General features: G+C 35.5%; 2 protein-coding genes across 2 annotated transcripts; both read right to left on the bottom strand.

Annotated features, from left to right (window-relative positions):
• Nucleotides 1-1,380: 1,380 nt before the first annotated feature.
• Nucleotides 1,381-6,418, bottom strand: LOC132553039 (NADH dehydrogenase [ubiquinone] 1 alpha subcomplex subunit 13-like). The gene is made up of 4 exons (XM_060217244.1): nucleotides 6,311-6,418; nucleotides 3,559-3,637; nucleotides 2,783-2,854; nucleotides 1,381-1,705 (listed from the first exon to the last, which is right to left on the bottom strand). The coding sequence occupies exons 1-4, from the start codon at nucleotides 6,402-6,404 to the stop codon at nucleotides 1,501-1,503; spliced, it is 450 nt and encodes a 149-aa protein (XP_060073227.1). The 5' UTR covers nucleotides 6,405-6,418; the 3' UTR covers nucleotides 1,381-1,500.
• A 3,774-nt stretch (nucleotides 6,419-10,192) lies between these two features.
• On the bottom strand, nucleotides 10,193-24,248 carry LOC132553037 (vacuolar protein sorting-associated protein 45-like). Its single transcript, XM_060217241.1, has 14 exons — nucleotides 24,150-24,248; nucleotides 22,622-22,817; nucleotides 22,123-22,202; nucleotides 20,827-20,895; nucleotides 20,462-20,599; nucleotides 19,554-19,664; nucleotides 18,918-19,052; nucleotides 18,187-18,297; nucleotides 17,694-17,861; nucleotides 16,762-16,920; nucleotides 16,336-16,443; nucleotides 15,517-15,638; nucleotides 14,314-14,445; nucleotides 10,193-13,969 (listed from the first exon to the last, which is right to left on the bottom strand). Exons 1-14 carry the CDS (start codon nucleotides 24,240-24,242, stop codon nucleotides 13,894-13,896), a joined length of 1,698 nt encoding a protein of 565 aa, XP_060073224.1. The 5' UTR covers nucleotides 24,243-24,248; the 3' UTR covers nucleotides 10,193-13,893.
• Between the last annotated feature and the right edge of the window lie 1,216 nt (nucleotides 24,249-25,464).

Genomic DNA, 25,464 nt, shown 5'->3' with positions numbered 1-25,464 from the left:
TACTGATGTATGTAGATGTAGATGTAGTGTTACTGTAATGTTTACTGTACTGATGTAGACAGTGTTTACTGTACTGATGTAGACAGTGTTTACTGTACTGATGTAGACAGTGTTTACTGTACTGATGTGTTTACTGTACTGATGTAGATAGTGTTTACTGTACTGATGTAGACAATGTTTACTGTACTGATGTAGACAGTGTTTACTGTACTGATGTGTTTACTGTACTGATGTAGACAATGTTTACTGTACTGATGTAGACAGTGTTTACTGTACTGATGTAGACAGTGTTTACTGTACTGATGTAGACAGTGTTTACTCTACTGATGTAGACAGTGTTTACTGTACCGATGTAGACAGTGTTTACTGTAATGATGTAGACAGTGCTTACTGTACTGATGTAGACAGTGTTTATAGTACGGTAGTAGACATTATACTGATGTAGACCATGTTTAACATCTTACACATCTAACACTGTACTCTTGCAGAATTTACGGAGGAGAGTTCGACAGACAGCCAAGTGCAAGAGAGATAACTCTTGTAATTTTTAACACAAAAAAAGAGAGAAAACTGTGGAGTTTTGATACTCAACATACAAGTCTCTCATTTTCTTAAAAATAGTTATGAGTTGGTTCATTTTAAAGAGATCTCAAAAACCGTCATCTGTGGATATTTAGCACTAATACAGATCAGATATTTAAATGCTTGCTATATAATTTTGTTTCAAGTATGCTAAAATGGCCAGCATAAAACAGGTGAGATTTTACAAAGCTTGATATACAGTTGAAACTTGTATGTTACAATGATCCAGCAGTAATACAAGTCTGATCTAACATACAAGAGATTCTGAAGGGATCTTTGCACTCACAATTGTTAAGTCTGAATTTGTTCTTCAAAAGTTGGATCTTTTCTAATCTTTCCTCTGTTCTTGGTTTTAATCATATGAAATTTGAAATTCTTTGAAGAAACAGCAATAACATACTTTAATTTATCAAACCCAAGACTGCTGCCTGCCAACAATTTTGATTTCTCTGATCAGTCTCAAAATCAAAAGGGTACAACTAGGGACAAAGGAGTCCTGATGAAGGCCGACTAAGTGGGCGAAACCGGTAGACCAACTACCTTAATAAATTTTAAGGAACCTGCCCCCCGACCTGTTGGATTGAGTTATCTTTACTCTAAGTTTTCCCTTTCTCCTTAATCCCCTGCATACCTTTGGGTATCCAGGCGGGCAGCGAAGATATTGTAATCCACTATTAAAGACTACGGCGTTGGCTCTATATCTTCATAAAACCATTAGAAATATTTCAAAACATACATCAGACTCAATACATTTTCCAATCACAGATTCCATACATCAAATAAAAGATAACATCCATGTTTCGTTCAATATTTATTCAAATAGCAAACATCAAAAAGTTTCTTTTTCCACATTACAGGGAGTTTCATTATGTTACAATGTTAAACTGATCACTACACTATAACTTATAATTTATTGATCTAAAATCGTGACAATCTTTTGTAATAATTGTTGTAATAGAACATCCAATGATTATGAGCATAGAACTCCTGTCCTCCTGGAAAATAGCACCGTTCGTCATCCACATACACCTTCTCTCCGAACAGCGTTCCTGTTACCCAGCCATCGACATCCTTCATTAGTTCATTCTCATAGTCACGGTTTTCTCTGAATCTTGTCATTTCTCTGAGGAAAAAAGATCAAGGACATCACTAGACTGTTTAATGGACTGTAACATATTTATCTGACTTATATGACCTTTGATCAAGGTAACATAAGCAAAATGTCATTGGTTTCAAAAGACAGATTGATATAATGACAAAAATTCTTAAAGGTCGCAGCAATGAAAATGAAAGTTAATTTTTTCAGGAAAAATCATTAATGTCTTAAATAGGTGAACGGTGTAATGCACAATGCACAGGTAGCTCTATTTCTACCTGTAACCACACCATTTCAATTCTACCATTAGATACGGCTGTGTACATTAAATTGCTCAGTCTAATCAGCATGTTCATCACCATAAAACAAGAGATACAGTTTGTTATTCGACCATAACAGTTTTACCCACAAAGCTGAAAGGTAACAAAAAAAGAAGGCAACAATATTTTGTAGATATCTGTACTTTGACATAGATATTACCTAGGTAGTACCAAGAGTAAATTTTCACCTCTCAATTTGGTTGTAGCTGAGCGCATTTGGCTGCAGGTAAGTTTGATTACCTGTCCATGCTTTTGGGAAACTTTCGCACCTAAATCTGTGGTGTTAATTCCACCAGACGGTAGTGACTGGTGTTAGCACATACAGTGGAAGTCTCATATGATATGGTAGTTTTATATTTGGTCTTATTTCAGCAGTGAAGGTACACTGTGTTGTTTAAGGATATTATCAAACAAATGACAGGACAGAGACCTGCAAAATGTTGTTGCCATTGACATTTAAACCCTTCATGTAGCCAAAATAAAGATACGCTGGCACTTCTGGTTATTCAAAATTTAGATATCTTAATTCTTAGGCCTGAAAGTTTGTTTGTAATCCATAGAAATTTCATAAGTTTATTAATTGTAGATTTTGAAAGACATGCTATCCAGCATTGTTTTCTCTTTTACTTCCTATAAGCACAAATTCTCTTTGCATCAAATGACATTACACCCCTGTTCGTAAACATGCCTCCTTTACAAAGTATGTACTAAAAATAAAAGACTTTGATCAAACAGAACTGTAAAAGCATCTGTTATGATAAGCAAAAAGTTTATAAACACTTACTGTCTTTGTTGCTCAGCAAGAAGAAATGGTGCAATGGCAACCCTAGAATCCATCAATTCTCTTTTGTCTAATCTGTTAATGAATAAGGCAACTATATCAAAACAACAAGAGGCTCGTAACCCATTACCATCGCTAGAGCTCAAATCAAATGATTTTTTCTCCAATCGTCAACATATGAAATTCCCTGTGCCTAGGCTTTCATGCCAAATGATGACAAAACCCATTTTGTTTATTTAACCTTTCAAGTAATTTTAAAACCACATTTTTTTTTTCAATTTTGGTCCAAACTCCTCAATATCAAAAAGGACCACACTATTCAAATTTAAAATCTCTTCCATTGTTAGTACAAATTATTGTTTGATGGTGTAAATACGTGAATTTTTCATTTGTTCATCCAGGGATGACAGGTACCAAAGGACCACACCCAGTAGAACTAGAGACAATATCATCATTAGATGATACCGTAAACATGTGCAAATGTAGCAGTAAAAATGTACAAAAATTCAATACTCAAAAGGTAGAGAGTTCAGCTTTGTTTGTCTTCCTACCTCCTCCCGTTTTGTTTTTTATTGGTTTTTTTTACAGTGTTACATGACCTTGACTTCATGGATCTCAGATATACTGGTGTCATGAATAAGGCTATGAATGATACTTCAGTGAGATGGCTTTTGAACATCTCTAACAACTATAGATTCAGTGTTCATATGACAATTGTTACAAGGATATAAAATCACAAAATACCCTACCATGTTCATCACTCTTTCATTTGAACTTACATATATCTTCTCTCAACCAATTTCTTCTTTGCTATAAAAAATCCCCAGATAAGAGAACCTCCAAGCATGATACGTCCACCTGAAACACATTCAACATTAGAACAGTCAAGTTTTTCATCAAATGAGAAAGCACTGAGCACCTCATTAATATTTTTGAATAACAGCTCAAGATTTCTGATCAAGAATATATGAACATACCCAACATTTTGTAGCATTTGTTAATTTTCTGTCAAATCAACATAATTTTGTGCTAGTTTGCAGCAAAGTCAATTAAAAGAAAGCGTCTTTCAATGGAAATATGTTGTACTCCATGAATATGAATGTTGAGTGAAATTTACAATTTTGACAAAACTATGGAACATTTCCATCCATGGTGAGTTTTAGATCTTTCAGTATCTAAGTCTTGAAAAGAGGATTTTCTAAATGCAAACAAATTTGGCCCCATCTTTCAGGACCCTGGAAGATGGAATAAGCTTACAACATCTTTTTAAAATGGCAATAAAACAACGGTAGAAATAGATTTTAAATTCATAATCAAAGCATTTGTTTTATTTCTTGGTTTTTAACATTTACTTTTTGTTCCATTATATCCCTTCAATTCTAATTATCATTATCATCATTTTCATTATCATTACCAGCTAACCATTTATAAGTAATTTCATTAAGTGCATTTAAAATGCAACAATTTTGCCTTGAAAACATACTATTGGACTATACTATACTGGACACATATACAGCAGTCGTGGCGAGAAAAAAAAAAAAAAAACATGCCGGGAAATGATTTTGGTGCAGTAAACAATTTGTTATTCATCAGTTTAATAGTAAAAACTCAAGCAAAAATAAAGTCAATAAAAAAATGAAACATGAAAAAAAAATAAAACAATAAAATATCTTGGCTAAGCTTGGAGCCTGCAGTCATAACTGAGCTCCTTGTTATAAACTGTAACTAGAGAATCATAAATTTATCGATTGTTTGCACCACAAGACATAGCAATTAACCTATAAATAATCCAGTAGCAGCTTGTCACTTAAGGAAGAAGTAGTCAATAAATTTCTAGAGTATTTTCTGAGTCGCTTAGAAGCTTTGCAATACCAATTCTTTAAAATGCAGAAATGCTTATGAAAATAGCAGTCTTGACAGACTGAGGATATTGAAGTTTAATAGACAATGATTTGGCGAGTTAACCTTCTGCTATTATAATTTAGTTAATATGTACTTTGTTGTAAATACTGTACATTTTACTGTCGACCGCTTGTAAGAAGAGTCTTTGACTCAAAGTGTTATCGACCTGAAATAAAGTCTATTATTATTATTATTATACTTGGATCAGTTTTTGTATAGTTGCTAAGGTCATTAACATAAAAATAAGTATTATCATATAAATCATATAAATGTCCTATCACAAGAGGTCCAATGGGTATATGAAGGGGCATCATTCCCTAGTGTTGCTATGACGAGCAGAGTCACGGATACGATAAGCAATCATCATCATAGTGTTGCTACCATATCAGTATGGATATCCTTAGGTGCTAGACCTTTCCTATGCAAATATTGAATCACTACTCCTTCAGCAATTTTGTCTATTTTGCAAAAGTCACTTGCCTTTTTTTCTTAAGAGTGCTATCTCTTTGACATAAACTGACCAAATCACACCAGTCTTTGGGTAAACAGCCTTAAATAGTCGGGGAATAATAGAAACGAAAACGGACGTCCCTGCTTAACTTCTCCAACACAAGGCTCACAACTTATCAATCAGCCTTCATAAACCTTGTACAATGTTCCCATGTGGTCAGCTCATTTATGATTTTTTGTAAATAAACTTGTTCATTACAACAAATGTAATTGCCAATTTCAACAGGTTTTATATGTTTTTCAACATCATTTTCAAGTAAATTCATAAAATAATTCTGTCAAATTAACACACACGCTAAAATACAGTTGTTTTCTGTCACTGCAAAAAAATATGTGGAAGGTGTATTCTGACAATGGCAGCACCAGTTGCAGGAGAAATGTATTTACTGACAGATTAAACATTGGAACTACATGCAATAATAAATGTTGATAATTAAATAAAATCTAATATATTCAATATAGATATGACCAAATTGATAAACATTGAACAAAACCAGTATTCAACAGTAAATAAATGTACATACATTTCCCAAAGTTGGAAAAAATCTCAAGTGTATGCTTACATTTTAATCTACTTTTTCCTGTTTTCAGACTAAATCCATTACTTATCAAAGTCTATACTATACACACACAAAGGGAATAAGGCACAATAGAGCTAATATCGAAATAACGATTAATATTATATCATACAGCAGTTTGCTTCTTGTGAGATGCACAAGTCTAAATCAGCAATGTTTAAAGACTTAAACTGTTCAATTAACTTTCGTCGTAATCTCTGCCTTGGTCATACACGGGCTATCGCTCATACCAGCTAGACTCATGCAGGAATTAAATTTACCAGTTTACCCAAAGACTATACCATCGAATTTGCCGGTCATTGTTCCTGAAAAGTAGTATTAGTACTATTGAAGCTCTGGAAAACATAGTTATGTTAACAAAACGCTTAATACAACAATGTGCCTTTTTATCACAAAAGTGCTAGCACAATGTCAAGAGTCTGATAGTTGTGAATGTCAACAAGTCTTCAAGAGGTGAGTGAGTATGACCCCGTTCAAGATTCTTTCACTAATGTTAGATCACAGATTTTAGTTAAAACTGTTCACTTTCACATAAAATTACCAGACAATGCTCTTGGTATTCGCTGCTTCCAATCTACAGGTTTGTAGCCACCTTGCGGTGGCATTTCTTGTCTGAATGAGCCCGTGGCAGCCATCTTGCCGATGAGGTCACAGGGGAGGCCACTCTGGACGATGGACTAGGTACCATACTATCAAATTCTTAAAAAATAATATGGAAAATAAGCAAATAACTTTATACACATACTACGCTGTTTTATGTATATATTTTGATATTAATCACATTTTTTAATACTGTAGAATACCTCACAATAAATTTACTTACCAGTACTTGAATAATATTATTTTTTCATTCATTTATTCAGAGACGTATACAACACATACATATATACGTCTCTGATTTATTATACATCAATGTATACAATTAAAGTGCCGGGCAGCTTCTGTGTAGCTGAAAACAACATTCTATATTTTTATTCTGTTTTGCGATTTTCATCTTTTGCTCACTTCCGTGATTGGAACTGTGATTCACTTTTACAGATTTTATCATTTGAAAATTGAAAATTGCATTAATCAAAATATAATGTGTTTTTAAATGCAATATTCATCGCGTTATTAATTTAGCCTGTTAAAAAAGTCTCAAATGCCCTGGGCTATACACAATTATACTCTTTGCCAGGGAACCTGTTGGTCGGAGGGGATTAGTGGTGGTGACCTGACACTAATGAGTAAATTGGACTTTGAATTCACCTGGAAAAGACAGCAAGACGACTAGTCCTACCTGTATGACATACAGGATTGAAATGTCGGCTCACATTTTAAAAAGATATATCTAATTAGTGATTATTAGTGATAATTAGTGATTATTTTGGTCGCCAAAAATCAGGCAACTCACTATTTTATTTTTTTATTTTTATCACAAAATGCGTTGTTTTGTGTTATTTCATTACGGTGTCCCACTTTTCTTATGCTTACTGGCAAAGTGTTCAAGTTTTATAGTATCAAAATGCAATACAGCATATAGGTATAAGTACATTGTATAGGTAATTAAATGATCAAAATTCATGTATGTAATGTACAAGATGGCGGAGGACAATTCCACTCAAATACACACACATATATATATTATATATATCTAATGTAGTACTGGTCAGTTACGTGATGAAATACCGTAAGTATGACGTTACTACACGTATACATGTGACGTCATGAAGTAATGACAACAACATAGAAACAATACATAAAAAGCAGCGTGACATATCTATTTAGTACTATTTAACGAGTTACTGACAAATATCAGATAACTGTTATTATACATTTATACGTACAACTTAATTAATCCTTTCATATGACATGCCAATATAATGCTGACTCAGAGAGATTTTTTCTTTTAGGAATAGCAGATATTGACCCAATCTGTTTAAAGATTTAACACTTTTACAGGTAAATAATTCTATTAGTTTATTAACACTTGGAGATCTATGATAGTACTTTTTAATGTACGTTTTTTCTTAAATCAGAATATGCTGGACAAAGTAGTACAAAATGTAATTCATCGTCGACGTCATTTTTATTTTACAGTGTACATACTCTGTCGTGTTGGGATGTTATTATAGCGCCCAGATTCTATGTTAAATGGTGTCCTTGCATGCGAAATTGACTCAATGATTTATTTAACTTTAAAATAATGGGCTTTGTCAGATAGAACTGGGTACAAAATGTATCAACAAGGTGCTTGTACAAATATCATTTGGAAGATGCATCACAGGCACTGCGTAATTCTTAATTAAATACATCCTGGACATGTTGTGCATAGGTTTGCAAAAAATGATTTTCATTTTGCATAAATTGGCTATTCCAAATGTAGTTAAAACCGAAACTACATAGTTCAAGCTTAATTTGATAAACGCAATTAAATTTACAATTAGGCTTTCTGATATTCAATTCGACTAATGCGTCATAGCACACAGGTATATGAATGACATGAAAGGGATGTTGGCACCTGCTGAAATAAGTTGTCTTCCAATTAACACGTTCGGGGAAATATTAAAGAGTTCACCCGATTTTATCCTCGACACTCCATGATTTACAATCAGTTTCGCTCTCAACACCTTTGGAACATATTATGGCAAAATCGAAGGTTCCGTGTGCGACACCTTGCGGACAAGTCGAAAAGACAGGTTTTATCCTTTGATCTACATCAAACGAATCTCGAGGTCGCATAACGGTATATTGAAATGGCTTTGAAGTTCGGTGTCGCTGCTTTGTAATCTTCGAAAGGAGCGCACCAGTCTGTGATTGGTCAGCTTATTTCACTTGGAACCAATCAAATTACAATTGTGCCTCCAATTTTTCCATGACATGTTCCAGGGGTGTAGAGAGCGAAAGTAACTGTAACCCCTAGAGTATCGAAGATGGTTCCAGGGGTACAGAGAGAGAAAGTAACCACCGTAACCCCTGGAGTATCGAAGACATATTTTTACGGAGTGATTTTGTTAATCAAAATCAACTGTCAGTATTCTGTCTGCTGAGAGACTGAACGTAAATTACAGATAATAGATATCAATATTTTTCATATGAGATAACATTTGTCAGTAAATTTCTGGTTTATTTCTTAATTGCAAGTAATGTAACATATATAAAATAGACTAAGCACATTTTATTTTCGAAATTTTGTTAAGAATGAAAGTAATGATAAAATATTCCACTTCAAATTGTCTAGAAACGTTAATTGTACCTAAAACTTGTTACAACACATCTAAGCAATGATACTCTAGCAAGGGAAACACCAGCTGTAACTGCTGATTTTGAGGGTTACAACTGTAACTGCTGATTTTGAGGGTTACGGCTGTAACTGCTGATTTTGAGGGTTACGGCTGTAACTGCTGATTTTGAGGGTTACGGCTGTAACTGCTGATTTTGAGGGTTACGGCTGTAACTGCTGATCTTGAGGATTATTGTACCAGAATATTCATACTGGTGTAGATTTAGCATTTATAGCAAACAAATTTTAAACATCAAAATATGATTTCTAATTATACAAATCTACAGGAACCATCTTTTATCATTATTACGGGGATCTTCAGTAAATGAAGTCAATGACAGGATAAACTAGAATTATGATTAGAAAAATTGACCAATGTTTTCAACTATTAAAACAACATCGTTTTGACAAATAACAGAATTAAATTATTTTCACATTACACCACAAGACTCTTTTACTCTGGGACTTGTTTCAGTGCACTATGTTGGCCACCTTAAGGTCAGTGCAAAATGTAGGTCATCTTTGGGTTATTGCACTCCTTGTTTGTCACCTTCAGGCCATATGCTATGTCGGACAGCTTCCAATTAGTGAACAGTGTTGGTCACCTTCAGGTCAGTGCAGTATGTTGGTCACCTTTAGGTCAGTGCAGTGTGTTAATCACCTTCAGGTCAGTGCAGTATGTTGGTCACCTTCAGGTCAGTGCAGTATGTTGGTCACCTTTAGGATAATGTTGGTCACCTTTAGAATTATATGTTGGTCACCTTCAAAATTGACCTTCAGGTCAGTGTTGTTCACCTTAGGTCAGTGCAGTGTGTTAATCAACAGTGCAGTATGTTGACAAATTCAACAGTATGTTGGTCACCTTAAATTATTTTCACCTTACAGTGCAGTATGTTGGTCACCTTCAGGTCAGTGCAGTATTTGGTCACCTTCAGGTCAGTGCAGCATGTTGTTTCAGGTCAGTGCAGTATGTTGGTCACCTTCAGGTCAGTGCAGTATGTTGGTCACCTTCAGGTCAGTGCAGTATGTTGGTCACCTTCAGGTCAGTGCAGTATGTTGGTCACCTTCAGGTCAGTGCAGTATGTTGGTCACTGCAGTATGTTGGTCACCTTCAGGTCAATGCAATGTGTTGGTCACCATTTAAACAAAATAACAAAGTGCTTTCTAATGCTGGTATTCTTTATTATTTATGAACCAAGTCTGAGAATTTTCTATCTTAGTTGGCTTCTGTTTATACACCCTAAACTGTTGGAGCACATGACTACTCTCATATCCAACTGAGGAGACACCAGAAACCTGTATATCTAGAATGAAGTAGATGTTTTATTGACTGACCAACAAACAAGGGTCAACACACCATACAAAGAAGTTTGATTAAAAAAATGTCCCACAACAACATTAAATATGACTGGGATCAGGCATATCCCCACAATCATCTACACAGGCATACAAAACATATCTCCTGTTATACATTAAGGATGTAAAATGTAAACATGGCTAATGTACAGTGGTGATATTGTCTTTTCACAAATTTCAAAACTTATTTTCATTCCCATTATAATTCACCTTTTTTATAATTATCATACATATCATACATACATATATTTTCCATTCACATTGCAATAAGTATAATTTTTTTGCACACATCACACATTGACATTTTTTCTTCATTCATGTTTCACCTTGGTATGTTTGTTTAACACATCACACATTGATATAATTTTCACATCTTCCACCTCAATACCAGCTTCAGATTTTCACCACCTTCTTACCTAAGTAATAAGTAAAACTTATGATCACCATGGCAATCTGATTAGGTAGGAAAGTAAAGTTGTTACACTTACATTTAAAACGCGAGACTGAATTACTAATTACATGTAACAGTAAGTATATTGCACTGACCCTCTATGGAATCAACTACACACAAGAACTTATATATACAGTGATCACAATGTCATTTGTTATAAAGACATTTGGTCTGTCTTTATACAGCAACAAATTTATGGTATGTTAAAGTATACCGTCAAAATCTTAAAATAATACATCATGTTAAAACTTATAAATAATGTACATATTATCTTAACAAATTTTACACACGTAAATGGTTCAAAATACCAGCAGATATTTTGAAAATTAATCAGTTTAGCTATAGCAGAGTGGCAAAGGCAAAATGCAGACCAGAATTCCAATTGTACGCCATCGGACAGAAATATCCATACTTCTGGTGAGATGTCTCTACCTTACTGGGGTCAGACAGTCTGCATGCACAGAACATTAATATGTGCTTAACTGAAGTTGTAAATTTCAGACGAGAGGTGTGACTAGTTGATTTTGACAAATGAAGATACGTTTTTATAGTAAGAAAATGGTAGGTCATTTATGTTTATACAAATAATTTTTCAATACATAATGACAGTGATTGATCATTACACTCGTCTTTGAACAATGTATAATATAGATTGATCAAAATAAAAACAAAAAGCTTTTATTTGCTTAATTTTGTTTTCATATTTGTCTGCATATATTTGTCACATTATTCTATTAATAGAATTTTTGTTCTAGATGAAGGATAGAAAAAGGATTCTTCCTTAGTTTGAGGGTTGGAGAGAGAAACATCTACCCTTGGGGGAGAATCCTGACAGTCTAACCTTCATAGCCTATGCTTAGACAGTTGTGAATCTCCTCCTCAGGTAGAGATTTCTCTGTCCTATGCTTAAGCCAGGGAAAGGTCAAAATATTCTTCAACCTCTAACACAACAGGCTACTGAGTAATCAGTGATCCAGGTTAGTCTAAGAAATCAGACTACCGAGTCACTAGTGATCCAGGTTAGTCTAACACATCAGGCTACTGAGTCACTAGTGATCCAGGTTAGTCTAACAAATCAGGCTACCGAGTCGCTAGTGATCCAGGTTAGTCTAACAAATCAGACTACCGAGTCACTATTGATCCAGGTAAGTCTAACAAATCGAGCTACCGAGTTGCTAGTGATCCAGGTTAGTTCCACTACCATCAATCCACAAAACCACAGATCCAAGAGAATTTAAACTGATTTCTGTGGGTTTAACAAGTCAAATGTAACAAGATAGATTTAATGACCATTGACCTGACCTTTAGATGACCACGATATTAAAGTGACCAACCTGGTCACCAGTAACCATTGTCCATGTTCTATTCTAGATATTGTTATAAACACAATGGGACTGTGCAGGAATGCTTTTCTGTATTAAATATTTTATAAAGACATGTAAGTAAAAGTTCATAAATAATTTGCTGTATTAAATATATATAGAGGATTAATGGACTATGTATGTTCCAATGAATAACATCAGCAGTTGTAAGGACCCATCTACCATATTTATCCTCAAATAAGCTCCCTTCTCTAGTGTAAAAGCTTAGTATTCTAGTTAGGGGAGGGCTTATTTGTGAACCACTTGTAAGAATCTTCATATACCCCTAAACATGACGGTGGTCATGCTCTATAGAACCTTCATATACCCCGAAACACGACAGTGGTCACGCTCTATAGAACCTTCATATACCCCGAAACACGACAGTGGTCACGCTCTATAGAACCTTCATATACCCCTAAACACGACAGTGGTCACACTCTAGAGAACCTTCATATACCCCTAAACATGACATTGGACATGCTCTATAGAACCTTCATATACCCCTAAACACGACAGTGGTCACGCTCTAGAGAACCTTCATATACCCCTAAACATGATAGTGGTCATGCTCTGTAGAACCTTCATATACCCCTAAACATGACAGTGGTCACGCTCTATAGAACCTTCATATACCCCGAAACACGACAGTGGTCACGCTCTAGAGAACCTTCATATACCCCTAAACACGACAGTGGTCACGCTCTAGAGAACCTTCATATACCCCTAAACATGATAGTGGTCATGCTCTGTAGAACCTTCATATACCCCTAAACATGATAGTGGTCATGCTCTATAGAACCTTCATATACCCCTAAACACGACAGTGGTCACGCTCTAGAGAACCTTCATATACCCCTAAACATGATAGTGGTCATGCTCTGTAGAACCTTCATATACCCCTAAACACGACAGTGGTCACGCTCTATAGAACCTTCATATACCCCGAAACACGACAGTGGTCACGCTCTATAGAACCTTCATATACCCCTAAACACGACAGTGGTCACGCTCTATAGAACCTTCATATACCCCTAAACATGACAGTGGTTAGCTCTATAGAATTTTGTCATCTTACACATCTCTGTTAAATCATACTAACATCCCTAAGGTGTTGATAATAGGAACTATGCTGTGTATAAAAATCAACAAAGTTACCATATGTTAAGTAAACAGGCAATTATTTCACGTTTGCAATGTCACCAAGTTCATACTCAACAACTTTTAGACCTATCTTCCTAAGCAACACTTACTTATGTCTTTACCTGCAATATAACACATGGAAGCCATATTGAGCATGGTCAATGAAAGAGGCTTCTGGAAAACCATCACAGAAACAGCTGTGTGTTGAGGTTATCAACATCAGGGGCAAATCTTCATTCTCTAATAACTGATTAGAAATTAACAAGTCATTTGTAATTACACAATCTTACATATCCTTATAATTTTGTAATTACACAATCTTATATAACCTTATAATTTTGAATAAGTCATTTCCATCCCCAGGCAGGAAAATAGATACAGAAGTATATTTGTAGGAACTTTCTGTGTCTGTTTCTGTTTCTTAAGGAAATACAACCACATCATTTTTGTACAGCACTTTGTGTTTAAGTCATCACTTTATCATCACAACTGTTTCAACTTTCCCTTCCATCAATAAAAAGGCTGTGTTTAGTGACATCACTAATCAATTTTCACCACTGTCTTGACCTTCCCTCTGACCGACTAGATGGCTGTCCTCCAACTGCTTGTGCTACCTCATCTAAAAAACTGTGAAACAATAGCATTAAGAATAATGATTTTTGATAAATTCTACATTTTTCAGAAGTTGTTACATGGAAGATGAAGCTGTAGACTTTATAAAGTCTACTTAGAACTACTCTCTGCTTTTATTTTTGAAACAATTTTCAAACATTTTTCTTCTGACCTTGACATTTGACTTTTTGATAAAATGATGAAGGGTTCTTCTCATTTGATGGGTGTTATGTCCAGAACAGTAATGCTGTTTCTGACACACAAAATTGTAATTCATAGATACTGTACAGATTACTAACTCTGACACAAAATGTTTTCCTTGTTGGCCGTCACGACTGTGACATTAGTTTTTGTAATACCTTTTAAAGTTGTGAACAGTGGTTCCTCCGAGAACAATCCTCACCCCGGGGCTTGATCTGTTCAGAGTGTGGACTGCCAGAGCCTCCTCATATGTTGCACCTCCAATCATAAACACCACAATATCCTGGGGCCTGAAAAAGGGCAGACAATCTTTATCACCAACACAGGAGGCTGGAAATAAAGGTCAGGCAATCTTCATCCCTTACACAAGGGGATGGAAATATATGGCAGACAATCTTTATCACCCACACAAAGGGCTGGAAATATAGGGCAGACAATCTTTATCCCTTACACAAGGGGATGGAAATATAGGGCAGACAATCTTTATCACCCACACAAAGGGCTGGAAATAAAGGGCAGACAATCTTTATCACCCACACAAAGGGCTGGAAATATAGGGCAGACAATCTTTATCACCCACACAGAGGGCTGGAAATAAAGGGCAGACAATCTTTATCACTAACACAAGGAGCTGGAAATATAGGGCAGACAATCTTTATCACTAACACCAGGGCTGGAAATAAAGAGCAGACAATCTTTATCACTAACACAAGGAGCTGGAAATATAGAGCAGACAATCTTTATCACTAACACCAGGGCTGGAAATAAAAAGCAGACAATCTTTATCACTAACACCAGGGCTGGAAATAAAGGGCAGACAATTTTTTTTTATCACCTACACAAAGGGCTGGAAATAAAGGGCAGACAATCTTTATCACTAACACAAGAAGCTGGAAATATTGGGCAGATAATCTTTATCACTAACACCAGGGCTGGAAATAAAGAGCAGACAATCTTTATCACTAACACCAAGGCTGGAAATAAAGGGCAGACAATCTTTATCACTAACACAAAGGGCTGGAAATAAAGGGTACATAAAGACATCATTAACATCATGGTATCCTTTGGTATAAAATATAGGGCTGACAAACTTCATCATCCACATAACAAGGGGCTTGAAATAAAGGCAGACATCTATAAATAGCATAGCCATCAGCTTGTTTTCTGCCAAATCCAAACACTAGAGAACGGAACATTTTGTTAAAATATAGTTAAACAAAACAGAACCTGAATAAATGTCCAGATATCTATGGTTGGGTGAAGTATTCATATTCATAACTGATTTTAAACATATCAAAAATTATAGAAATATACAAACACATTTCCATCAAATCTGGACTCAAATGAGCTGATATACGTACTTGTCTCTTAATTGACCTGTGCCCAAATATGGATAGGCACCTTCCTTCAGCTTGCCCTTAATAAGTTGGTCAACGATACTGTACATTAGGGGTTTGTGCTGGGTGTAAACATTCTCAACTCCCTGAAATTAAAACAGATACTTAGTGAATTCACCTGATTTTTTTTTCCAGGACCTTAATCTTCCACAAGCCAAAAAATACTTCTTATTTGGAAATCAGAGAAGGAGAATACAATCTATCATGTGTATATATGTGGGAGGTAACAACAGATACATGTGGACAGAACAATAACATATACTGTAGAAGATTACAGACTATTCTCTATCATGTGTATATATGTGGGAGGTAACAACAGATACATGTGGACAGAACAATAACATATACTGTAGAAGATTACAGACTATTCTCTATCATGTGTATATATGTGGGAGGTAACAACAGATACATGTGGACAGAACAATAACATATACTGTAGAAGATTACAGACTATTCTCTATCATGTATATATATGTGGGAGGTAACAACAGATACATGTGGGGAGAACAATAACATATACTGTAGAAGATTACACACTAACAGACAATTTCTTTTACAAGCAAAGTTAATGAATATTATAACCATATTATAATTGAAAATTATACTTTAATAAAGTAGGAACATATTAGTGACTTCCATATAATCCTAATTCCTTATGTTTTTCTTTTTTCAAGAATTAAGTTATATTCTGCAAAGGAAAGCTAAAAGAAAAAATAGATTTAATTTTTGATTATACATATTGTATCCAGCTTTGATTTCTTTGGAGTTTCACAGTAACCATACCTTCAAACCCTTGAGGAACCTCTTGGTGATGGCAACTGGGTCCTGGTTACCAAAGAGATCACTACCACGAGCCTTTCTCCCTCCGTATTGTAATACTGCATGCACCATCTGTCAGAACAATAACATATTAGTGAACAATGAAAATTTAATACTGATATAGTAAGAAAAGGCATCTGACAGCTGACTTAACATTTTCATCCTCTCATTGCCGAATAAGTACCTATCAAGACAAATGAAATACATTCAAAATTAAAATCTTTCAAACAGTTTTTAATTTCTGTTTTCATGTTTTCAAATTTACAAACAGTACTGGATATCCCATGTGTATTTCAAGGAAAGAGCCAAATCAAATTAATTCTCTGTGATTTAGAGTATTTTGTTTTGTCTTATTCCCTAACAAGAAAACCTGTCTAATACTCCACATACTGCTCTGTGTTTTTCACTAAGACCTTTCCTACGAAGCCCTTCGACTAAGCCTGACACATCATTATTACTGTGGCTCTCATAGCGCAGGGCATACAGCATCACCAGGCGCAGCATGTCCAATTGTGGTGTTTTGTCTCCACTTAGTAGGCCCTTGATTTTCTATAAATAAATCCAAAAAGAAAAGTTAAATAGTTAAAATAGTTAAAATCAAATAATTTTAATTAAAATTGTAAGACAGGTATATCAGAATGGTTGGTTAAATATCAATTACTAAGTTAGTTTTGAAATAAAATGATACTGTAAAGGTACTTAATTTGGTGCAATCAATCTTTCGTGCAACTGTATTTTATGTCAAATTAGCAAAAATGGTGAATTTGAGCATTCATTGATTATAGACTTATGTACTTATCGACTTATTTTTAATCAAACAATTGCTCATTTAGAATGTGGCCAAGATGTATCGGTACACTACTTCCCTCGGAGTGTGACTTGCAATTGTTTTCGTTGTGTTCACATATACGCTCAGTGTCTAGAGTGCAAAACATACGGAGATTCATTTTCAGTCTGGTAGGGAGGGCCTTTGGTGTCCATCAGTTGAAGGAATTATCACCAAAATTTACACTACTACTCCTGATTTAGATTTATAACTTTGTATTTGTTTTATGTTCTTTGTCATTTATGTAAGATTTGTGTTTTGATAATGGGGCAGTTTGCCTTGAAAATTTGACAATTTGCTTGTCCGTACTGTTGCTTCAACTTCATTGATCATATATCTTTCCCAGTAATATGCATCCAAGGAACATTTGTTTGTAAGGATCTAGTACCAATATTCGACCATACAGTCGATATTACTCACTAGATTCTATCATATATATATATATATATTTGTATACATAAAGTGGTCTCAGTTATCCTGTGACCTTTGACCTTACCTGCAAACAGGCGGAATGGTCTCCCTGACATGCCAGCTCTTGTTCAGTTTCAGACACTTCCAGGAGATTGATTTTACTGACTAGTCTGGACAACTCTCCCACCACTGTCACATGTTTAGCTACAGCACCAGACATCTTTTTAAACTGAGGATAGGCCTCTATAAAGGCCTGTAACATTAAAATAGATTTAAGTAGAATCAACTTCAAATAGGAAAATTGTATTAAACAAGCATGTGTATATGTGTATGTGGATATCAACAATGTACTGTAAACAGTTTGAACAAAATCAATTAAATTCGAATTACATGAAATTATGCTTGTGAAAATAGTTTAATAAACTAAGCGTCCTATCAGGGCAGTAAACCATTGGTCTGATATCGTATTTTCTTTGGGCGGGGTTCATAAACAATATTGCGAGCAACTATTTTGTTAAAATTCCAGATGTTGGTTTTAATGGGGTCTAATTTTGACATGGTACCAGTGCAACATTTACCTTCATATCTGCTATGGATTCCACCTTGGCCTGACTTTTGGATTTTTTCTGGAATTCTTCCATCAAATCCTTGATATTTGTTCCAATTTCTCCAAAATTATTGTACATATTCTGAAAAAAGGAAAGCTATGTAAACACTAGTAGCTATTAATCATTACCTGTACTTGTTTATAAAAAGCAGCAATTGAAACTGTTATTTAATTTATGTAACAAGAAATTATACAGAAATTTCATTTGTTTCCACACAATGCTGAGACAAGTTTCATTAGCTACATGAATCACTAATGTCGGCTTGGATGGTAGCATTCATATGAATTTTATTTATTTTACAACAATTGCGAAACAATCTGCAAGCTTATAGCAATGACTCCTTTTGGTCCGGACAGAAGCACATGAGGAGTCTCATTGTGGAAGGAAAGCCCACATGGTCAGGTGACCCCCTACCTTTCCACGCCGAGGCGAGTGTGTTACCATGTAGGGTTGGCTATTGTGAAAGAGAAGCAGAATACATCAACAAATTCTATAGCATAGTCATATATGGCTTCTCCATATAGTCTGTTCTTCTTTACCCCAGACCTTCTCATGTCTGATCAAACTCTGTAACAGGTAAAACCGTAGGTTCCTAAACTCTACCAGTGACTGTTCGACAACACCCAGTTGACAGGTGAAGTCGACAGATGACAAACTCCTACTTAAATTTCTGTTGTATTTGCTAACTTCTGATTACTTACATTTGCATAAAATTCATCATGTTCAGCAGAGAGGACAACTTCCTGTAGGTCTTTAGTGATGCCTGGTATATGTGATAGGTTGATGCGATTATTGTTGATACCTAGTAACTCGTGAACCATAGCTTGGTATGTCCACTGCAACAGTTATAAAATGATATAAAACACTTTCCACATTATCAGTCATAACAAGGTACAACATCTATACCTGTTTACAATGATCCAACAGCAACCTTCATTAACGTTACAACTGATAATTAAATAATTTCATCATTTGACTGTCTAACTGTTTTCAGAATTAATTAAAATTTTTAATCAATCATCATGAATACTAGTAAATTATAGCCAGGTTTAACACAAATTTAAAAACTTTTTAACTGTAATTGGAAAATATAATTTATATTTTGTGATTTTCCAAATTTTTACTTTTTCTTTCATTTAAAAAAAACTTTGCTTTCTTTGATCAATACCAAGTATTATGATAGAAGTTCTTTCTCCGACTTCCAGTGAAGTTGAAGGAAAATAATTTGATATTCCTTGTTTATGTGTTTTAATCCGTACAAAAATCTGTTCTTATCACTTACTGGAAGCTAGGGGAGACACCAGACAAGTCTGTTCAGTCTTACATTATGTGCATACCTGATTCAGTAAGGGGGTGACAGGATCATCACGTCTGTCCAATACCAGTAAAACTGGAGCAACATCTGTCTTCCTGAACTCAAATAATGCTGCTTCCTTGCTGATAGTACTCTAAAAATAGAAACATTAAAATGATGACTGTACAAAGTGTATGTCGATAGGTTCTAACCCTGGTACACATAAACCACAATATACCTCTCAGCTAGAGATCATGTGGATGGTCCTTTTACCAGACATTGGGATATATACAGTAATTCTACAATACTATCTAATGTGGATGGGCCTTTTACCAGACATGGGGATATATACAGTAATTCTACAATACTTTCTAACGTGGATGAGCCTTTTACCAGACATGGGGGTATATACAGTAATTCTACAATACTATCTAATGTGGATGGGCCTTTTACCAGACATTGGGATATATACAGTAATTCTACAATACTATCTAACGTGGATGGGCCTTTTACCAGACATGGGGGTATATACAGTAATTCTACAATACTATCTAATGTGGATGGGCCTTTTACCAGACATGGGGGTATATACAGTAATTCTACAATACTATCTAATGTGGATGGGCCTTTTACCAGACATGGGGGTATATACAGTAATTCTACAATACTATTTAAGTTATACTTTGACCTTGCGTACAATGGGGTGTACATTGAAGAAGTGGTCCTTACTACGGGGAAGAATGAGATAGATCAACTGTCTAGTCTAAAGGATGCCATGACCACATCATATACTTGTTAAAACTGCAGCTTGGACAAATAAAGATCCATATGTTAACACCCCTTCTCAGTTCTTAATTTTGCACATGAACTATACTGAACATATTTTCAATTATTTAATAATAATTGAAAATGTCCCAAGGCCCTCATGCCTCTTATACAGTGATTACATACTCTGATATTCTCTGCCAATCTGCGGGCCATTTCAGAAGAGTTCTGGTAACGGATCATTGGACATTTCTTTAGGGACAACAACACAGAAGTCAACCCTTGGGTCGTCCTAGTTAAGGCTGTAGGGGACCAATTAAGGGCCTGTAAGTATAAAATATCATTCATAACAATGGGATAATGAAAACTGTAAGTCCACATCATCGTTAGAAACACTGGAACTGTACACAATTAATGATACATCATTTGTAACAAAGAATTTACATGAAAAAAATAAACATAATTTCCATTGAAAGTTTCCAAATATTACTCATAAATCATACTATTTTAAAACTGTATTTTCATGGAATTTAAAACACAAAATACCTTACCTGACTACAGCCTAGAATGTTCAGTGTAAATAAGTGGGGATTAACTGCTATGAAATCACCAAAGAACTCCTACAAAAGAATGAAAACACAGTGAGGAAGTCTTACAGGATCAATTCGTCTGAATCAGATGATATAAATATAGATTATTTTTAACATGGTAAATATATTCATTTAGACTTCTCATTTAACTTCCTTATTGTTTACCTCTGTACTCACCTGAACTTCTCGTACCACTTCCTGATAGTCTGCTTCTGTACTCACCTGAAGTTCTCATACCACTTCCTGATCATCTGTTTCTGTGCTCACCTGAACTTATTGTACCACTTTCTAATCATCTGCTTCTGCACTCACCTGAACTTCTTGTACCAATTCCTGATCGTCTGCTTCTGTACTCACCTGAACTTACTGTACCACTTTCTAATCATCTGCTTCTGTACTCACCTGAACTTACTGTACCACTTCCTGATCATCTGCTTCTGTACTCACCTGAACTTACTGTACCAATTCCTGATAGTTAGCTTGTGTACTCACCTGAACTTCTTGTACCAATTCCTGATCGTCTGCTTCTGTACTCACCTGAACTTCTCATACCACTTCCTGATAGTCTGCACCTGTACTCACCTGAACTTCTCGTACCACTTCCTGATAGTCTGCTCCTGTACTCACCTGAACTTCTCGTACCACTTCCTAATCATCTGTTTCTGTACTCACCTGAACTTCTCGTACCACTTCCTGATAGTCTGCTCCTGTACTCACCTGAACTTCTTGTACCAATTCCTGATCGTCTGCTTCTGTACTCACCTGAACTTCTCATACCACTTCCTGATAGTCTGCACCTGTACTCACCTGAACTTCTCGTACCACTTCCTGATAGTCTGCTCCTGTACTCACCTGAACTTCTCGTACCACTTCCTAATCATCAGCTTCTGTACTCACCTGAACTTCTTGTACCACTTCCTGATAGTCTGCTCCTGTACTCACCTGAACTTCTCGTACCACTTCCTAATCATCTGTTTCTGTACTCACCTGAACTTACTGTACCACTTCCTGATCATCTGTTTCTGTACTCACCTGAACTTACTGTACCATTTCCTGATAGTCTGCACCTGTACTCACCTGAACTTACTGTACCACTTCCTGATCGTCTGCTTCTCTACTCACCTGAACTTACTGTACCAATTCCTGATAGTTAGCTTGTGTACTCACCTGAACTTCTTGTACCAATTCCTGATCGTCTGCTTCTGTACTCATCTGAACTTACTGTACCACTTTCTGATCGTCTGCTTCTGTACTCACCTGAACTTCTCGTACCACTTCCTGATCGTCTGCTTCTGCTAACACTTTGACATCTTGTTTACTGATCACATTGCTGAAATCTGGTGATCATAAACATAAGTTACAATAAGTGTCAGTAAATTACTAAGTCAGCTGAGCATTTAAGTAAATTATTGACTCAAGTAGATAACATTTACTTATAAGATATATTAAAGAGTGATCCCATAACAAAAGTACTAGGAATGGAATTAATCCATTACCACACACTTATAATTATCAACAAATATGTGACAATTAACTCAACATCATTTTCATTATCATGGATTTAACATTATTTTGGAAGACAAGCATAGTATTTTATTGCAATGCGACAATATTTATATTATGAAAATGAAGACAATTCAACAGAGCAATGTATTATTGATGCATGTATATATATATATATATCTACATAATTCAAGTCTTTTTAAGAAGAAGGCCTGAATACATTTGCAATAACCAACGACATTCACAAACTTACATATATAATAAAGGCCATATTTAGGCAGTCTAAGTTCTTGTGCTAGGAGTTCTACATTGTCACGTGTTGGTCTGAGGAAACATATACATTTGAGGTGTTTCATAGTCTCTCTGGCGGACGAGTCTATCCTCTCAAATAGGTATACCTCCTTCTGTAGAATTTCTGACTGGGCATACACCATACTCACAATACTGGTCTAAAAATAAAACAGTAAGTAGAGTATTTAAAAAATGTGAATCTGATCATGATAGGTCACCAAGGTACTAGTCATATACATATATATGTGCTTGTAACAGAGACTGAGAAGAGTTACCTCCCTTCCTATACTGGACCCACAGGCAAAATATTATTTTGTATGTAAAACTTGACAGTAAATGTCACTTTCTAGTTTTACTAAGGGGAAATTTCCCTTTAGTGAAGCACAGTAGAATGTAGATGTCAGGCTAGAGAATGGCCAGTCACTAGATTGAGCCTCCATTGTGATAAAATAATATAGTCTTGGTTTATGATTACAGACACAACTTGATCATTCAGATTTTCAGTTTTCAATCATTTTTTGTATGGCGAAACTGGGAAAATACACATTCCTGTCAAGTGCCCCATATGATACTCAATCTGCTCTACCAACTGAGCGAAAAAAGCATGCTCAGCCAGCTAAGTAAAAGAGACTGTATTTAACATTATTTATACAAGCCACCCCTCCCTAAATCTCAAGCCAAGACTCTAAATACCACAACCAGTGGGTCATGGGATTTTATTGGGTATCAATGTGAAAGAACAGGGACAGTACACAAGTGCAACATTGAGGAATGAAGCCCTGGTCTCTGGCATAACTAACCAGCTCTACCAACTGTGCCAAAAATGCCTGATCGATCAACTGAGTGACATAGACTGTATTTAAACATGATAATCAAGCCACACTGACATGCTCCTTTTTCATTACTCCCCCTGTTATTCTATAGATTACCTAAATCGCAACCCAAGATTCTAAATCCCACAACCCCTGGAATTCTGTTAAGTGCCAATGTGAAAGAACAGGGAAAATACATTCCAGTCAAGTGCCCCTACCATGAATTGAACCTAGGTCTCTGGTGTGATATTCAACTGGCTCCACCAACTGAGCCAAAGAAGCTGAGTGACAAAGACTGTATTTAACATTATATACAAATCACACTGACCCGCTCCTTTTGCAGTATTAAGGAAAGGGTCAATGTGAGAAGCAATGAATTATAAATAAAGGCAATGTGTAACGCTTATTCAATTATCCAGACTATGCGACATTATTCAAGGTATGCTATTTTCTGTTAGAATGATATCCTTTAACTTAAAATGCATCGATTGGAATAGAAACTATGGATTTCTTTCATTCTTTTCTGATCATGTATACAGTTCATATATTTAGCCGGGGAGGACACAGTATTACTGACATCCATTCACGGATCCTGTAAAAACCGAATTATTTGCTCAGTCTGACGTTTCACACGTTGGCTGGACAAAGACCAGTATTACGTTACTGCAGTATGCTTACAGTCTCTTTGTCCATAAGTAGGACTTTCATTCCCGGTCCACTTTCATCAATCATCTTGCTGATATACTGCTTCACGGCAAGTATTACATTCATTTTGGGTTTTGACTGTTTACTTCCACGACTGATTGTTGACTCCAAAACGGAAGTAGCTTGCAATAGCTTCCGGGTTCATTTTACGGAATATATGGTAGAACGAAACGCACTACAGATTTTTTTTTCAGAATGTCGTGGCTTTATTTTATCGTAATCTATCATAATTCAAAGATTGACATGTATTGTACAACTGGAATATCAAAGTTATATGTAACGGAAATCGCGAAAATTTCCTCTCCAATTATAATTGTTTAGTATTTCCACGGACTATACAAGTCCGTGGTATTTCAAGAAACGACGATAAGAAGATTTCTTTGTCAAAATCCAAGATGGTCATCTTATCGATCTGATCAGTCCAAATATCAAACCGGCACAACTAGGGACCATGAAGAATCTTCATATGAAATTCGGAAACGAATCAGGAAGTACTTCTCAAGAAAACTTTACTTGTCAAAATCCAAGACTGCCGCATATCAGCCAATTCGTTTTTCTGATCAGTACCAAAATCAAGCAAGCACAAATAGGAACCAATTGGATCAAACATATGAAATTTAAGAAAGATCCTTTCTGTTGTTCTCAAGAAACGGCGATAACAAACTTTGTCAAAATCAAAGATGGTCGCCTCTCGGCCATTTTGTTTTTCTGACCAGACCTAAAATTAAACGGGCACAACAAGGAACCGAGGGGAACCTACATGTAAGATTTGAGAAAGATTAATTAAGAAATACCGATAATAAAATTGTTTATGGACGGACTAAGGACCACAGACAAAGGCGATTTCAATAACCCACCACATAATGATGGTATGCTAAAAAACAAAGAAGATAAACAATGTTGGGTGCCTAGACCCCTCTTGGGTCTCTTCTTATTTCCAGAAATCAAACATCCATGGTTAGTATACTATATTTGGTAATTAGCATGAAGTGCCATTACTTTCTTGAAGTGAACAAACTTGACCCACTTTCCAGGTCATATAGATCAAATTCGTTGAAATCTTTGAATGTCATTTTATTAATGACCTGAAGTCTCTGGATGAATGTATAACCGAAGACTAGCTTTCTAGGTTGAAGGGCTATCAAATTTCTTTTCTTTGAAACTTTCTCAAATGATCAGTGTTTAGTATGGAGCCAGTATGAAGATTTCTTAAACTTTCCAGCTAATCTTGTGTATGCAAGCTACTGAGCAGGTGATTGATGCATACCTATTAGGCTTCTTGTTTTAT

Source organism: Ylistrum balloti, unplaced genomic scaffold, assembly GCF_031769215.1.
Source record: "Ylistrum balloti isolate Yb309-2 unplaced genomic scaffold, AGI_CSIRO_Ybal_v1 Utg370292, whole genome shotgun sequence".
Lineage (NCBI taxonomy): Eukaryota > Metazoa > Mollusca > Bivalvia > Pectinida > Pectinidae > Ylistrum > Ylistrum balloti.
This window is presented reverse-complemented; position numbering and strand designations above follow the sequence as displayed.

Bases quoted from the DNA above. Each gene is read 5' to 3' on its own strand.
- LOC132553039 (XM_060217244.1), bottom strand. From the start codon at position 6,404: ATGGCTGCCACGGGCTCATTCAGACAAGAAATGCCACCGCAAGGTGGC. The intron at 3,638-6,310 runs GTAATTTTATGT...AATGTGTTTCAG, and splicing joins AATACCAAGAGCATTGTCTG to GTGGACGTATCATGCTTGGA. The intron at 1,706-2,782 runs GTAAGTGTTTAT...TTTTTTCCTCAG, and splicing joins CTTGCTGAGCAACAAAGACA to AGAAATGACAAGATTCAGAG.
- LOC132553037 (XM_060217241.1), bottom strand. From the start codon at position 24,242: ATGAATGTAATACTTGCCGTGAAGCAGTATATCAGCAAGATGATTGAT. The intron at 15,639-16,335 runs GTATGGTTACTG...TTTTAATTTCAG, and splicing joins GGTTCCTCAAGGGTTTGAAG to GGAGTTGAGAATGTTTACAC. The intron at 14,446-15,516 runs GTACGTATATCA...GCCCTTTTTCAG, and splicing joins ACAGGTCAATTAAGAGACAA to GCCCCAGGATATTGTGGTGT.